Source organism: Vicia villosa, linkage group LG6 (assembly GCF_029867415.1).
Source record: "Vicia villosa cultivar HV-30 ecotype Madison, WI linkage group LG6, Vvil1.0, whole genome shotgun sequence".
NCBI classification, from domain to species: Eukaryota; Viridiplantae; Streptophyta; class Magnoliopsida; order Fabales; family Fabaceae; genus Vicia; species Vicia villosa.
The window spans coordinates 22275429-22290659 of record NC_081185.1 but is presented as its reverse complement, the minus strand read 5'-3'; the positions used below and the strand labels follow the sequence as shown (position 1 = coordinate 22290659).

Sequence of the window (15231 nt, the reverse complement as noted above, 5' to 3'; positions counted from 1 at the left end):
TTTTTTCCTATTTAATAATTACTTTTTTTATGAATATCTAAAGATTCTTGTAAATATTTTTGTAAATTAGTATAATTTCATAAATATTTTTCTTACTTAGTTTACATTTAAAATATAAAATAAAAATGGTACTCTATTAATTGGGAATTTGTAAAATAAAAAATTGCTGGGTTAAGAATTGCTTAGAGTTGATTTAAGACTATATAACAAGCATTAAACTGAAGTTTAACTAATCACAGTAGCTGAAATATAATCAAATTCATTGAAATGAAAACAGTTACAAATTTATTTCTTAAAGGTAACAACATCAAACACCAAAGTTACAATACTAGTATGAGCATTATGCAAGAAAAGCACTTCATTTTGCAGCATTCCATGAAGAGAGTGATGGCGTATCGGAATACTCCCATGTACTATTACTCTCCGCATATCTATCACCCTTCACAATATCAGCTAATGACTCAATTTCTGTCAATTCTTCTTGTGTTAGTTTCACAGACAAAGCACCAATGTTTTCATTAAAGTTCTCGAGTTTCGTTGTTCCGGGTATCGGGCACACGTCGTTTCCTTGGTGATGAAGCCATGCTAGTGCAAGCTGAGATGGAGTACACCCTTTCTTTGCAGCCAGTTCATTCACTTTGTCGAATATTGTTTGGTTCTGCTGCAGGTTCTCGGGTTGAAATCGAGGCGAATACTGCAACAATATTTACATAAGATAAATGAGTTGATTAACAAAATGAATTAGTAATTGACATGAGTTTCGGGAAAAGCATGATTTCGACAAACCTTTCGGTAGTCATCTTGATGCAAGTTCTCAACCAACTTTGCTCCTGATGAAAAGAATCCTCGCCCGAGAGGACTATATGCAACAATTCCAATACCAAGTTCCCTAAGATACAAAATCATAAAAGTTAGTCTTCATATCTATGTTGAATTGATATATATTTTGAATTAAAGGCGTCTTTCTGATCCTAACAAGACACCAACATATGTATTTGCATTTGATCTGGTGTCTGCGTTTTTGTGTCATGTCCAGTGTCTGTGTTATGTTAGTGCTTCATAATGTTTGCAAACTAAATATCACACCTGCATGTCGGAATTATTTCTTCCTCGACATCTCTTGACCATAATGACCACTCCAACTGCACAGCGGTTATTGGATGAACAGCATGCGCTCTTCTGATTGTTGCAGCTGAGGCCTCAGACAAACCGATGTATTTTATTTTCCCCTCTTCAACGAGTTTCTTAAGCTCTCCAATCTTACAAAGAAAATCAAAATAGTTCAATCTCATATGATAGATTAACAACATAATATGTTACTATAAAACGAAAAAGAAAAGAATCGAACCGTGACTTCAACTGGAAGACGAGTATCAATACGATGTTGATAATAGAGATCAATAGAATCAATATCAAGTCTCTTCAAGCTACCTTCACAAGCTTCTCTAACATAAGCTGGATCACCAAGGATCTCAAATTTCCCTTCCCTAAATCTGGCTCCAAATTTTGTAGCCAATTCAACTTTCTCTCTCCCCTCCTTCAAAGCCTTCCCAAGAAGGAGTTCATTGGTGTGAGGTCCATAGACATCAGAAGTATCAAGCAAAGTGACACCAGATTGAATAGCATGATGGATGAGAGCAATCATGTCAGGTTCAGGCTTAGGAGGACCATAGATACCTGTAGACATGCTCATGCAACCAAGTCCTTGTGAGGACACTTCCATACCTTGTGATCCCAACTTCATTCTTCCTACTTTTGTCATTGCTATGTCTCACAATACAATACTCAATAAATCTTCTATCTTACTATGTAAAGACCTCACAAAGTTAAAGAATGTTATGATGATATTTCCACTGCTTGTTCTATTTATAATAATTCAGTATCATCATACAATAGAAGAAAGGTCAAACTTTTGTTCAAAAATACATAAAAACTTGGCCAACAAGAAATTCTAGTCAATGCATGCATTTCTTCTTACCGTAAGATATTTGTATTCATTCAAGATGATTGAAGACAAAGTATTGGCTGAGCAGTTGGATATGTTCAACAAGCTGATTCTTGATCTTGAAAATATTGATGTGAAGATCGATGATGAAGATCAAGCGCTGTTACTATTGTGTTCTTTGCCTCGATCACATGCTCACTTCAAAGAAACTCTCTTGTATGGAAGGGAGTCCCTGACGTTTGAAGAAGTTCAATCAGCCTTGTACTCTAAGGACTTGAATGAACGAAAGGAGCATAAACCTTCGACTGTTGGCGAAGGTTTGGCCGTTAAAGGAAAACTCTTACGAAAGGATGGTAAGTTCGACAAGAAGAAAGGCAAAAGCCAGTCGAAGTCTTACAGTGGCGAAGCATCTGGCATTCGATGCTATCATTGTAAGAAGGAGGGTCACACAAGAAAGGTGTGCCCTGAACGCCTGAAAGATCATGGAGGTAAGGATAATGGCAATGCAGCCATTGTTCAAGATGATTTTGAATCATCTGATGTTCTTGTAGTTTCAAGCAGTGACTCGAGAAGAGAGTGGATTATGGATTCAGGGTGCACTTGGCACATGACTCCAAACAAAGACTTGTTCGAGGAATTATGTGATCAAGATGGTGGATCAGTATTGCTGGGAAACAACAAGGCTTGCAAGATTGCAGGTATTGGATCTGTTAGATTCAAGCTCCATGATGAGTCAATAAGGTTGTTGACTGAAGTCAGGTATGTTCCTGATTTGAAGAGAAATCTGCTTTCTCTTGGTGAATTCGACAAGAAAGGATATGTTTTCCAAGGAGAGAAAAGTATCCTAAGAGTCATGAAGGGTTTGAAGGAAGTCTTGAGAGGCGTGAAGAAACAAGGCTTGTATACCCTCGAGGCTGAAGTTGTAAGTGGTTCGACAAATGTTGCATCCACGAAACCGTTGTCGAAGACAGAAATCTGGCACATGAGATTGGGCCATGTCAGTGAAAGGGGTCTGGTCGAATTAGGGAAACAGAATCTGCTTGGTGGAGACAAAGTCGAAAAGCTGAAGTTTTGTGAACCCTGTGTATTTGGAAAATCTTGCAGAGTGAAGTTCACAAAGGCAAACAAAGAACACATGGATCCCTTGACTACATCCATGCTGATCTTTGGGGGCCTGCAAGGTGTGCATCACATTCTGGGGCAAGGTATTTCCTATCCATAGTAGATGATTATTCCAGAAAATTATGGGTATTCATCCAGAAGACTAAGGATGAAACTTTTGAGAATTTCAAAAGTTGGAAGACTCTGGTTGAAAATCAGACTGGCAGAAAGGTCAAGAGGTTGAGAACCGACAATGGCCTTGAATTTTGCAATGAGGTATTCAACAGTTTTTGTGCTGCCTCTGGTATTGCAAGGCATAGAACTACTGCAGGTACTCCACAGCAAAATGGTTTGGCTGAAAGGTTTAATCGAACTATTTTGGAGAGAGTCAGATGCATGTTGACTAGTGCGGGGTTAACAAAGGTGTTCTGGGCTGAGGCTGTTTCGACAGCAACATATCTGATAAACAGATGTCCTTCGACAGCGTTAGATATGAAGACACCTGAAGAAGTTTGGTCGGGACATCCACCAGATCTCGACAAACTGAGAGTATTTGGCTGCGTAGCCTATGCTCACATTAGGCAAGACAAGGTCGAACCTAGAGCTCTGAAATGCATGTTCATGGGATACCCTGAAGGAGTCAAAACTTATAGGCTATGGTGCCTAGAGCCAGGTCACAGGAGGTGTATCACCAGTCGAGATGTAGTTTTCAATGAAGCTGAAATGGCTTTTAAGAAAACTAATGATGTTGGTCGAAGTACAGAAACATATGACGAAGAGCTGGAACAGGTAGAGATTCCTGTTGAGGTGGAGCATGTTGATGCTGAATTGCATATCCCAGATGAAGTCGAAGAAGAAGCAGAAGATGCTGAAGTTGAGGAAACTGACGATGACTACCTATTGTCGAGAGATAGGTCGAGAAGAGTCATCAAGCCACCTCAGAGACTTGGATATGCAGATCTTATAGCTTATGCCTTAATCTCTGCAAGTGAGGTTCTAGACGAAGAACCTAGAGACTATAAGGAAGTTATGAGGAGTCGAAATAAGACTGAATGGCTGAAGGCCATGGATGATGAGATGAAATCTCTTCATGATAATCACACTTGGGAACTGATCAAGAAACCTGTTGGGGCAAGGTTAGTCAGCTGTAAATGGATTTTCAAAGTTAAGGAAGGAATTGAAGGAGTGACGTCGAAAAGATACAAGGCAAGGTTAGTTGCAAGGGGTTTCACTCAGAAAGAAGGTGTCGACTTCAATGATGTGTTTTCTCCTGTTGTGAAGCATAGGTCCATTCGAATGTTGCTTGCCATGGTGGCACAGTTCGATCTTGAACTGGAACAGATGGATGTGAAGACTGCGTTCTTGTATGGTGATCTAGATGAAACGATCCTGATGAGGCAACCTGAAGGGTATGTCGAAAAGGGGAAGGAAGATTATGTGTGCAAGTTAAAGAGATCTTTGTATGGGCTGAAACAATCTCCTCGACAGTGGAATAGGAGATTCGACAAGTTCATGGCACGCATAAGTTTCATTAGAAGTCAGTTCGACCACTGCGTTTACTTCAGATTTCGACCTGGTAATTCATTTGTTATTTTGTTGCTTTATGTGGATGATATTCTCATAGCAAGCAACAATGTTGAAGATGTGACGAGGGTGAAGGCTGAACTCAATAAGGAGTTCGATATGAAGGATCTGGGAGCTGCTTCCAGGATTCTTGGAATTGACATTCGAAGAGATAGAAAGAAGTCGAAGTTATGCCTATCTCAAGAGGCATATCTACGGAAGATTCTTGAAAAGTTTGGTATGTCGAATTCGAAGCCAGTTGTGACTCCAACAAACCCTCAATTCAAGCTGAGTATTGATCAGTGTCCCAGTACTGATGTCGAAAGAGCCTATATGAATAGCATCCCATATGCTAATATAGTCGGTTCTTTGATGTATGCTATGGTCTGTACTAGACCCGACATAGCATACGCAGTAAGTCTTGTAAGCAGGTACATGGCGAATCCTGGAAAGGCTCACTGGCAAGCATTGAAGTGGATTTTAAGGTACATAAATGGGTCTCTGAATAGAGTCCTAATTTATGGTGGAGCCTTGGGTGAAAATAGTAAAGCAGTAATAGAAGGATATGTCGACTCTGATTATGCAGGTTGTATGGATTCCAGAAAATCTATTTCTGGATATGTTTTCACTATGTTTGGCACAGCAATTAGTTGGAAAGCAACACTTCAGAAGGTTGTTGCTCTATCAACCACTGAAGCGGAGTATATTGCCTTAACTGAAGCTGTGAAAGAAGCCTTGTGGCTTGAAGGTTTTGCAAAGGAACTGAAACTTCAAGGTCGAAGTATCACTGTTAAATGTGATAGTCAGAGTGCAATACATCTGTCGAAGAATTCAGCCTATCATGAGCGAACTAAGCACATTGATGTGAGGCTGCATTTCGTCAGAGGAGTAATCGAGCGTGGAGAAGTCCAAGTGCTGAAGGTTTCGACTGAAGACAATGCTGCTGATATGATCACCAAAACATTGCCGAGTTGCAAGTTTTTCCACTGTATGCAGTTGATAAAGCTGCATGAAGAAAGCTAGTTTGTTCCTTGACGTTGTAGAGTTAGGTGCAAGGTGGAGATTTGTGAGATATTGGATCAAACTCTAGTATTGTCGAAGGGTAGCTTCTTGGTTCGACAGTTCGACAGAGTTAAGCATGAAGTCGAAGGATTGTTCACATGCTGGTGTCGTAGTGTGCATGCTGTAGTCGAAGATGGGTCTAGCATGCAGATGTCGAAGATGCTAGAGTTGTTAGCATGTTAAATTAGGTTTTAGTGTTTAAATCATAATTTGTTAAGTTAGCTTGTTTATTAAGTTGGCTTGTGTAATGGGCCTTGCTGAAAAAGCCCATTAGTTAGTATGTTAGGTTTTATTATAAATAACATACTAGTCTCTCATCATTGCTAAGCTGCAAATCCTAATTTAGGGTGAGAGAGGTTATTTGTTATTCTTGTAAACTTGTAATCTTGTTCTAAGAGAAAGTGAAAGAATAGCAGTTATAACCAATTCTTGTGTTCTTCTTATCCTCTCTAATTCCCTATTGTACTTTGTTATTGGTATCGTTTTTCACAACAGACATCTTAATTCTTTAATCTTGACCTTCTTGAGCTTATCATCACCACCCTAAGCTTTCTTGAGTGTGCCTCACTCACCTTTAACTGTTTCTTCTTTAGTTATTTTTTTTAAAGACGTTCAGATCCCCACATTGGTGAATCAAGTGAGAGGGTTTATGTTTCCTCTTAATCAATAGATTTCAAATCCAAAAGAATGTCTAAGTTGGAAAGTCTAAATGCATGTTTGGAGGCTGTAAAGACTTTAAATTATATAAGAGGGAGGTCCCTGTGTTTTCCATGTGTCATCTTTCTCCTGGCGAGGGGTTTTCTGGCGGTCAGGTGGGCAGGAAAGTCTCTGGCAGTGCTGCTGCAACAGTAGAACTTGGACTAGTCTGGTCACTGGTGCAATTTTTCTATAGGAATTAATGTCTGTTAGTCTGCCTTGGTCATTTGAATTATTTTGCTGTTTAATTAGAATGCCTTTGCTGTTAGAGTAGTTTGCTAGAGGTTGATTTGCATTGGTTTTTGGTTCCAAGTCAATTGAAGTGTTGGCTTTTTCCTACTCCAGTATCTGTCTGTAATTTGAATAGGTGCCTTCCAAAAGAGAATTACATAAAATCAAAGTTTACAGCAAAACTTTAAAATATGAACTTCGACATTAAACTAAAATTACCTATGGATTATGGTTCAACTACTTTTAATTGCTCAAATAAGCTTAAATAATTCACAAATATATATTACTATGATTATAAATGTAAGACTAATTTTAATATACAAAATTTTGAAGAGAGTTAAGAATAGAAGAATATGTGATTGAACAACTAATTGACATGACTTTATGTAAGAACATGTTTCCACAAACCTTTCGGTAATCATCATGTGACAAGTTCTCAAGCAACTTTGTTCCAAATAAAAAGAATCCTCGCCTAAGAGGATTATATGCCACAATTCCAATACCAAGTTACCTGAAACAGAAAATTATAACTCATGAAGTTAGATTGCATATCTATGCAGCATAAATACTTCAGATTAAAGACATGTTTGGTATCCAACACTAACACGACAACGACATGTTGACATATATACAATCAATCACTTTGTGTCAAGCTACATAACATTGTATCATTGTAATTTTTCAAAGTACTAGAATGAGAAATGCTAGATAACCAAACATAATGATAGTAAACAAAATATCACACCTGCAAGTTGGAATAACTTCTTCTGCAACATCTCTTGGCCACAGTGACCACTCCAACTGCACAGCTGTTATAGGATGTATTACATGCGCTCTTTTAATTGTTGCAGCCGAGGCCTCAAACAAACCAATGTATTTTATTTTCCCTTCTTCAACAAGTTTCTTAAGCTCCCCAATCTAGCAAACAAAACCGAAAAACTTACACTCATCACATAATGTTACAATCAAAGTAGTTAATATATCAGTCAAAGAGAGTAAGGTAAAGGTTCAAACCGTGACTTCAATTGGAACACGAGTATCAATACGATGTTGATAGTAGAGATCAATAGAATCAATATCAAGTCTCTTCAAGCTACCTTCACAAGCTTCCCTCACATAAGCTGGATCACCACTGATCTCAAACTTCTCATCACCTCCTCTCACTCCAAACTTAGTAGCCAACTGAACTTTCTCTCTCACCCCCTTCAAAGCCCATTCCATAGTTTTCATACTTCATCAAATCATACTCATGCAAACCACATGATGCAGTAAAATATAAATTGCAATACCCATATATTTTCCCACCAAAACAAAAGAGGTAATGAAAAGAAAAGCTAAAAGGGTAAATGAAAGTGATAACCTTTCCGAGAAAAGCTAAAAAATTAGGCATAGGCAAGAGCTGAAGTTGACTACACAAACAAACGAAATTAATCCTAAAATTAAATTGGACGTGTGAACTAGGTAAAATTTAATTAATTCTAAAACTAAATTGGGTGTGTGAACAAGGCTCAACATCATAAAATTAGGAATCCACGATACACGATTCAAGGTGAGCCTTATGTAATTTAGAAATATTAAATTATGGGTAAAATTAAATTAAAAATAATCTTTAAATTTAATTATGGGAGCCCCCAATCCACGGTTTACTGTTTATTCTTGATTTAGTTTTACCCATAATTTATTTTTTCTAAATTTCTTAATGGCTAACTTTGAACCGTGGAGCGTGGTTCCTAAGTTTAAAATGTTGGGTTCATATGTCCAATTTAGTTTTAGGATTAATTAAGGTTTAAAATGTCGGGTGACATTTTTCACAAGTCCATTTTAGTTTTAGGATTAATTTAGTTTGTGTACTCAACTTCACCGCTCGCCTTTGCCTAATTTTTCAAACCTTTTCTGAAAAATCCCTATTGACCCGTAATACTTAAGTGTATTCATTCTATAACTTAATAGTCAGTTAAACTATTCTAAATCAACTACTCTTATCTATGTAACTTACTTGGAATTTCATAAATTAAGCCTATTTGTATTTTCTATACTTTTTACCATCTAAACTCAACTAATTTCTGAATTAAAATCATGTAACTACATAATTATACAGGACTAGACATGTATATGCATATAACCTAAAATATATAGGTGAAATCTTGAAGTTTCACCCTTTCTTCATAAAACCTGTATAGGCGATTTCTACATATTTCAGCACAACAACATCAACTTAAACTACATGTCCTGACCTCATTATAAATCTCGTTCATACTGTTGACAAGTGTCAGCGGAAACATTAAAACTAAAAGTGAATGTGAAAATTTCAATATATTTTCCATTAAGTCATCAAGCGGTACATGGTACAGTATATATAGCATAGGTACTAAACAAGATTGGGCTATATTACAATGGGTTAAGTGAATGGGCCTAAAACTAAGTGGGCTTATGTTTTAACACCCCCCCTAAAACTGGAATGGATGTTGAGCATTCCTAGTTTTGAAAACAGTGATTGAAACGGTCCAGAGTGTAAAGATTTAGTGAATATGTCAGCTATTTGGTTGTTGGAGTTGATCGGCATCAGATGTATTGTCTTGGATTGGATTTTGTCGCGAACAAGGTGACAGTCCATTTCGATATGCTTTGTTCTTTCGTGAAAGATAGGATTTGTGGCGATGTGAATTGCGCTTTGATTGTCGCAGTAGATGTTGACCGGTGCTGGGTGGTTGATGTTGAAATCTTGGAGTAAATATAGTAGCCATTGAGCTTCACAAGATGTGTTGGCGAGGGCTCGGTATTCCGCTTCTGATGATGAGCGAGATACCACAGGTTGTTTCTTCGATTTCCAGCTTATTAAGTTGTCTCCGAGGAAGAATGAGAATCCAGTGGTGGAGCGTCGTGTAACGGGGCAAGCTCCCCAGTCAGAGTCGGTGAATCCTGTGAGAACGAGAGGTGAAGCAGCGCGAAAAAATAGTCCCATTGATGGTGCTGTTTTGAGGTATCTGATGATGCGATGTGCTGCCTGCAGGTGCGTTTGTGTAGGTGTGGACATGTATTGGCTGAGCCTGCAAACAGAGTAGACAATGTCAGGGCGAGAATGTGTTAAATAGAGCAGCTTACCGATTATTATTCTGTACTGTGTTGGATCTGTTAAAGGAGGGTCGTCAGTGTTGTCAAGTTTGTGGGATGGATCCATTGGTGTGCTGGCCGGTTTTGCTCCTAGCAGACCAGTGGTTTCTAGTAGATCTAAGCAGTACTTTCGTTGGCATAATGTGATGCCTTTTGATGATCGAGCAAGTTCGAAACCAAGGAAGTATCGTATGTGACCTAAGTCTTTTATGCTAAATTTGTTGTCCAGAACTTGCTTGAGATGTTCAATCTTTTTGATGTCGGTACCTGCAAGAATCAAATCATCGACATAGACCAAAACTGCAGTAAAACCAATGTCAGATTTGTTAGTAAATAATGAGTAATCGGATTTTGATTGTATGAAGCCAAGCTGAGTCAGAGTGGTGGTGAGCTTAAAGTTCCACTGACGGCTGGCTTGTTTGAGTCCGTATATGGACTTGGTAAGTTTGCAGACCAAGTTTTTTGAATTTGTTAGACCAGGGGGGCATTTCATGTAAACTTCTTCGTCGAGGTCTCCGTGTAGGAAGGCGGTGTTGATGTCCAACTGATGGACATGCCATTTAAGTGAGGCTGCAATGGAAAGAAGTAATCTGATTGTGGTCATTTTTATAACGGGGCTGAAAGTTTCTAAATAGTCGAGGCCTTGTGTTTGGTTGAAGCCTTTGGCCACGAGGCGGGCTTTGTATCTGTGGATAGTGCCATCTGGGTTGTATTTGTGTTTGAAGATCCATTTGCAGCCTATGGCTCTTTTGTTGTGGGGTAGGGGAGTGAGTACCCAGGTGTTGGTGTTTTTAAGGGACTCTAGTTCTGCTGTTATGGCTTGTTTCCAGTTGGCATCTAGGATAGCAGCAGAATAGGTTGTTGGTTCCTTAACAGTGGTGATGTTTAAATTAAATAGTTTGTGAGTAAATGATAAATTATCATAATTAATGAAATCTGAGATGGGGTAAAGATTTTTACCTGGTGTTGAGAAGATGTTGTGGTTAGTGTTACCTGTTAGGAGGGAGCAATGATAGTCCTTGAGGTAGGTGGGAGGTTTGGAAATCCGAGAGGATTTTCTGGTGTTTGTTTCAGGAATGGGGGTTTGGTGGGAGGTGGTGGCATCTGGTGTGTTATGAGGAGTTGGCAGCGTGGGGGGTGGTGATGCTGAATCATTTGGGGAGGTTTGGGTTGATTGTGTTGTAGGAGTGGGCTGTGTTGGTGATTGAGGTGGAGTGGTGGAATTATAGGGTTCAGTTGTGTCATCAAAGTTGGTGTGGTGTATAGGTTGAGGTGTGATTTGTGTGGTGGAGGTGGTGTTGGCAAGGGGAAATATTGTCTCAAAATGAACCACATCACGAGATATAAAAATGTTATTATGCAAGATGTCATATAATATGCAACCTTTAACACCATGTTTAAAACCAATGAATATGCATTTTCTTGACCTAGTGTCAAGTTTAGTTCTAGCAACAGGTTTGCTGCAAGCAAAAACAAGAGATCCAAATGTCTTTATAGAAGCATAATCAGGGATGGTGTTATATAGGCGGTAATAGGGAGATTCATGCTGCAAAAGTTTAGAGGGTAGACGATTTATGATGTAGACAGCATAGTTTAAGGCATACGACCATAAAATTTTAGGGGTGTGAGATTGGAAAAGGATAGCACGGGTTACCCCAAGAAGGTGTTGGTGCTTGCGTTCGACAAGACCATTCTGTTGGGGTGTGTAAGTACAGGAAGTCTGATGATGGATTCCCTGAGATTGGTAAAAAGTTTTTAAAAAAAACTCAGGGCCATTATCAGATCTTATTGTCCTTATTGTGCTATTAAATTGTGTTTGAACATGTTTAACAAAAGATTGAATGATCATAGACGTTTCAGATTTATTTTTCATTAAAAAAATCCAGGAGTATCTACTGTAGTCATCAATAACAGTCAAAAAATATTTGTGTCCTTGCATAGAAACAGTAGAAACGGGACCCCAAATGTCCATATGGACAAGGTCAAAACATTTGTTACTAGTGCTGTTACTATCAGGGAAAGATAAACGTTTCTGTTTGGCATAAAAACAAGCATCACATGGCATAGTGCATTTGGATAATTGAGGCAATTTGAAAACTTTATTAATATGTTGTAAAGTCTCATAAGAGGTGTGACCTAAGCGATTGTGCCATAGAGAATTCAACATATGACTATGGGGATGGGGAACATGAGTGATGGGGAGTTTATTTGTGAAACTAGTGAGATTGAGGGAGTAAAGCCCGTGTTGCATCCTAGCTGCACCAATCGTCATCAGGGTAGGGGTCCCCTGTATGAGACAGTGAGTAGGTGTAAATTGAAGAGTACAGTTCAAAGAAATGCATAGTTTTGAAACAGAGATTATGTTGGTAAAGAAAGTTGGTATGTACAGAACATCGTGAATATGCAAGTTATCAGAGAAATGCACAGAACCAGACTGGTTAGTGGTTATTAGAGCCCCATTTGGGAGGCGAATGTTTATAGGGGAAATAGTTTTCAGAGATTGAAACATGTGTTTGGAGTGACAGACATGATCTGTGGCCCCTGTGTCAAGTAACCAGTCAGAAGATCCTATGTTTCTAAGAGTGAGGACAGTAGGTTGCGTACCTGAGTGTGATGTTTGTAGGTGTTGCACCGTATTGTTGTTGGTGGAAACTGTTTGTTGAAGGAGAGCCAAAAGGGCAAGTTGTTGATCTGGAGTTAAGACGGATTGACTTGTGGAAGATGGTGTGTCACTTGTTGCATCTTGGGGCAGTTCTTCAGTCGTGGCTTGGGCAATGACAGGTTTCTTCAGATAAGGTGGAAGACCATGCTTTTTGAAGCAAACTTCAATGGTGTGCCCTGTTTTGTTGCAGTAGGAACAGATCTTGACGCCCTTGGATTTGTTGCCAGAGGTATTTTTGTATTGGTTCTCAGGGGAGCGATTCTTTGGATAGGATTTGCCAAGTTGAGCAAGGAGCTTGTCTTCTTCGACAGGTTGAGTAATTTGGCGTTCTTGCTGAATGAGAAGGGAAAAGACTTTGTTGATAGGTGGCAATGGGGTCATGAGCATGATCTGAGCACGAACCGGAGCATAGCATTCATTGAGCCCTTTTAGGAAGCGGATGACATAGTCGTTGTCACGATATGCTTTGATGGTGGTTGTTAGTAGACAGGTACATGTAGGAATACAAGTGCAGTGTGGAATTGGGCGAAAATTGTCAAATTCTTGCCAGAGTTTCTTGAGTTTGGTGAAGTATTGAGTGATGTTCTGATCACCTTGCTTTTGGGCATAGATCTCTTCTTGGAGATCAGAGATGCGAAAAATGTCGCCTTGGTGGTAGCGTTCATGGAGCTCATCCCAGATTTCTTTAGCTGTGTCCATCCATAAGACGCTTTCAGAAATGTCTTTCTCAATAGAGTTTGTGATCCATGACATTACCATATTGTTGCAACGATCCCAGGCTAGGTATTTGGAATCAAGAGAATTTGGGCGAATTAGGGTTCCATCGATGAACCCTAATTTGTTCTTGGAACGAAGAGCAAGTTTGATTGCACGGGACCATGAATGGAAGTTTGAATTGTTAAGAGATGGTGAGACGATGGAGAGGCCGGGGTTGTCACTGGGGTGCATATAGAATGGATCAAGCATATCGGTTTGATATGTACGATTGTTGGATGCGGGTTTCGTGGTTGGATCGGGACGCGGTGTGGTTTTTGGTGTGTTTGGTTCTTCGTCGGAAGACATTGGAGGAGATCAAGAAGAAAGATGAAGCAAGATTGAAAGGGTTCGGGTGAAAGATTGGCAAGAACGACGAAGAAGAATGGGAAAGAAAAGAGAGGAAAAAGAAAACGCGAGAGAGACGGAAAAAAGGTGAAAAACCAGATATGGATGAAAAAAGAAAAAACTCTGAAGGGAGGGGATAAGAGTGAGCCACGTATTGTTGGATGCAGCCAAAGAGAAGAAGATGAGATAAGATCTCAGGTGAGAGAAAGGATCAGAGTAGTTTTACTCTACTGATACCATGTTGACAAGTGTCAGCGGAAACATTAAAACCAAAAGTGAATGTGAAAATTTCAATATATTTTCCATTAAGTCATCAAGCGGTACATGGTACAGTATATATAGCATAGGTACTAAACAGGATTGGGCTATATTACAATGGGTTAAGTGAATGGGCCTAAAACTAAGTGGGCTTATGTTTTAACACATACCATATTAATGCTCAAATTAAAGGGAATTGAGTTTAGTTTTCAGAGTGAATTATGACATCAACTTAAACTACTGACCTCATTTAAAATTTGTTAAATGAGTGAAATATGACATTTCCATCACGTAGTGAAACACGTTAATTACTATTAACGAAATTATTCAATAAATTATTGACGTATTGTCTTAAGTGCCTTACAATTTGGAAAAGTCTTTTTCCTAGTGATTTGATGACTGAGTTTTTCACGGTAGACATCAAGAAGTGGATTACTGGAATGAGTAACAAGGGGTGGAGTCATACGTGGATGATAGCGTGCCATACACTTGGAGATATATGGAGGTACATGAGGTACATGATGACAGCTATGTAAGACCTCTTAACCCTATTTGCCATATTTTCAAGAGGAAGCAGGATTATGATGCTATATCCTCTAGCAAGAAATGTCGTTACGAGGAGTGGGAGTATTTATGTTGGATGGAAGTCGCCTATTGCGAGTATGCTAAAGCTTAATACGGATGGAGCGAGCAAAAATGGTAGGGAGGCTGAATGTGGAGGAATCATTAGAGATCTCAATGGAGAATGGAAGGGAAATTTTTTTCAAACACCTAGGAAGATGCAGTGCTATTCTTGCTGAATTTTAGGGAGTTTTTGAAAGATTAAAACTCACACTTTCCATGGGTTTTTGGAGGGTGGAGTTGAATGTGGATTCAAATATAGTGGTTACTGCAATAGAGAAAGGGGAGGCTTGTAACCAAGACTATGTTCCAATTCTGCGTCAGATTAAGGACCAAATAGCTTGTACTTCCTCCGTCCCACAATGAGTGACCCAGCACACCATTTCACACATATTAATAAAAGTGTAAAAAAGTAAGAGAGATAATATTATTTTTACTATAATGCCCTTATAATGTATTGAGAATGGTGAACTTTTTAATAATTGGAGGGTAGAATTGAAAAAAGTGCATTGAAAATTGAAACGGGTCATTCATTTTGGGACTTAATTTTATTCCAAATGGGTCACTCATTGTAGGACGGAGGGAGTATGAGATTGTTGTTATTTCGTATGCTAATCGAATCACCAATCTGTGCGGATGCGCTCGCTAAATGTGGTAGTATCGACAAGAACTATATTGTTCATTAGAAATCACCTGACTTCATCTGGCCCTTTATGGCGGCAGACTCATTAGGGATTAGTATTTTTTTTTTTGGCTTCTTTGTATTTTTTCTCTTTCGGGCTTCGGCCCTCCATCTCTTATAAAATATCATATTATAGTATAGACAGTATACATAAACTTTTAGTTCTCAGCAGCTATAATTAAGGAAAATTATGGAACT

At 38.9% G+C, this 15231-nt stretch overlaps 2 protein-coding genes across 2 annotated transcripts; both read right to left on the bottom strand.

The window, feature by feature from the left end:
• Nucleotides 1-286: 286 nt before the first annotated feature.
• On the bottom strand, nt 287-1817 carry LOC131608982 (probable aldo-keto reductase 2). Its single transcript, XM_058880592.1, has 4 exons — nt 1349-1817; nt 1087-1259; nt 787-889; nt 287-694 (listed from the first exon to the last, which is right to left on the bottom strand). The coding sequence occupies exons 1-4, from the start codon at nt 1760-1762 to the stop codon at nt 359-361; spliced, it is 1026 nt and encodes a 341-aa protein (XP_058736575.1). The 5' UTR covers nt 1763-1817; the 3' UTR covers nt 287-358.
• Nucleotides 1818-7105: 5288 nt separating this feature from the next.
• LOC131613357 (IN2-2 protein-like) lies at nt 7106-7819 on the bottom strand. The gene is made up of 3 exons (XM_058885031.1): nt 7613-7819; nt 7344-7516; nt 7106-7109 (listed from the first exon to the last, which is right to left on the bottom strand). The coding sequence occupies exons 1-3, from the start codon at nt 7817-7819 to the stop codon at nt 7106-7108; spliced, it is 384 nt and encodes a 127-aa protein (XP_058741014.1).
• Nucleotides 7820-15231: the final 7412 nt, after the last annotated feature.

Excerpts from the sequence above, each read along its gene's own strand:
- LOC131613357 (XM_058885031.1), bottom strand. The coding sequence starts at position 7,819 with ATGGAATGGGCTTTGAAGGGGGTGAGAGAGAAAGTTCAGTTGGCTACT. Across the intron at positions 7,517-7,612 it reads GTGTTCCAATTGAAGTCACG|ATTGGGGAGCTTAAGAAACT; the intron begins GTTTGAACCTTT and ends TTTGTTTGCTAG.
- LOC131608982 (XM_058880592.1), bottom strand. The coding sequence starts at position 1,762 with ATGACAAAAGTAGGAAGAATGAAGTTGGGATCACAAGGTATGGAAGTG. Across the intron at positions 1,260-1,348 it reads GTCTTCCAGTTGAAGTCACG|ATTGGAGAGCTTAAGAAACT; the intron begins GTTCGATTCTTT and ends TTTCTTTGTAAG. Across the intron at positions 695-786 it reads ATCAAGATGACTACCGAAAG|TATTCGCCTCGATTTCAACC; the intron begins GTTTGTCGAAAT and ends ATATTGTTGCAG.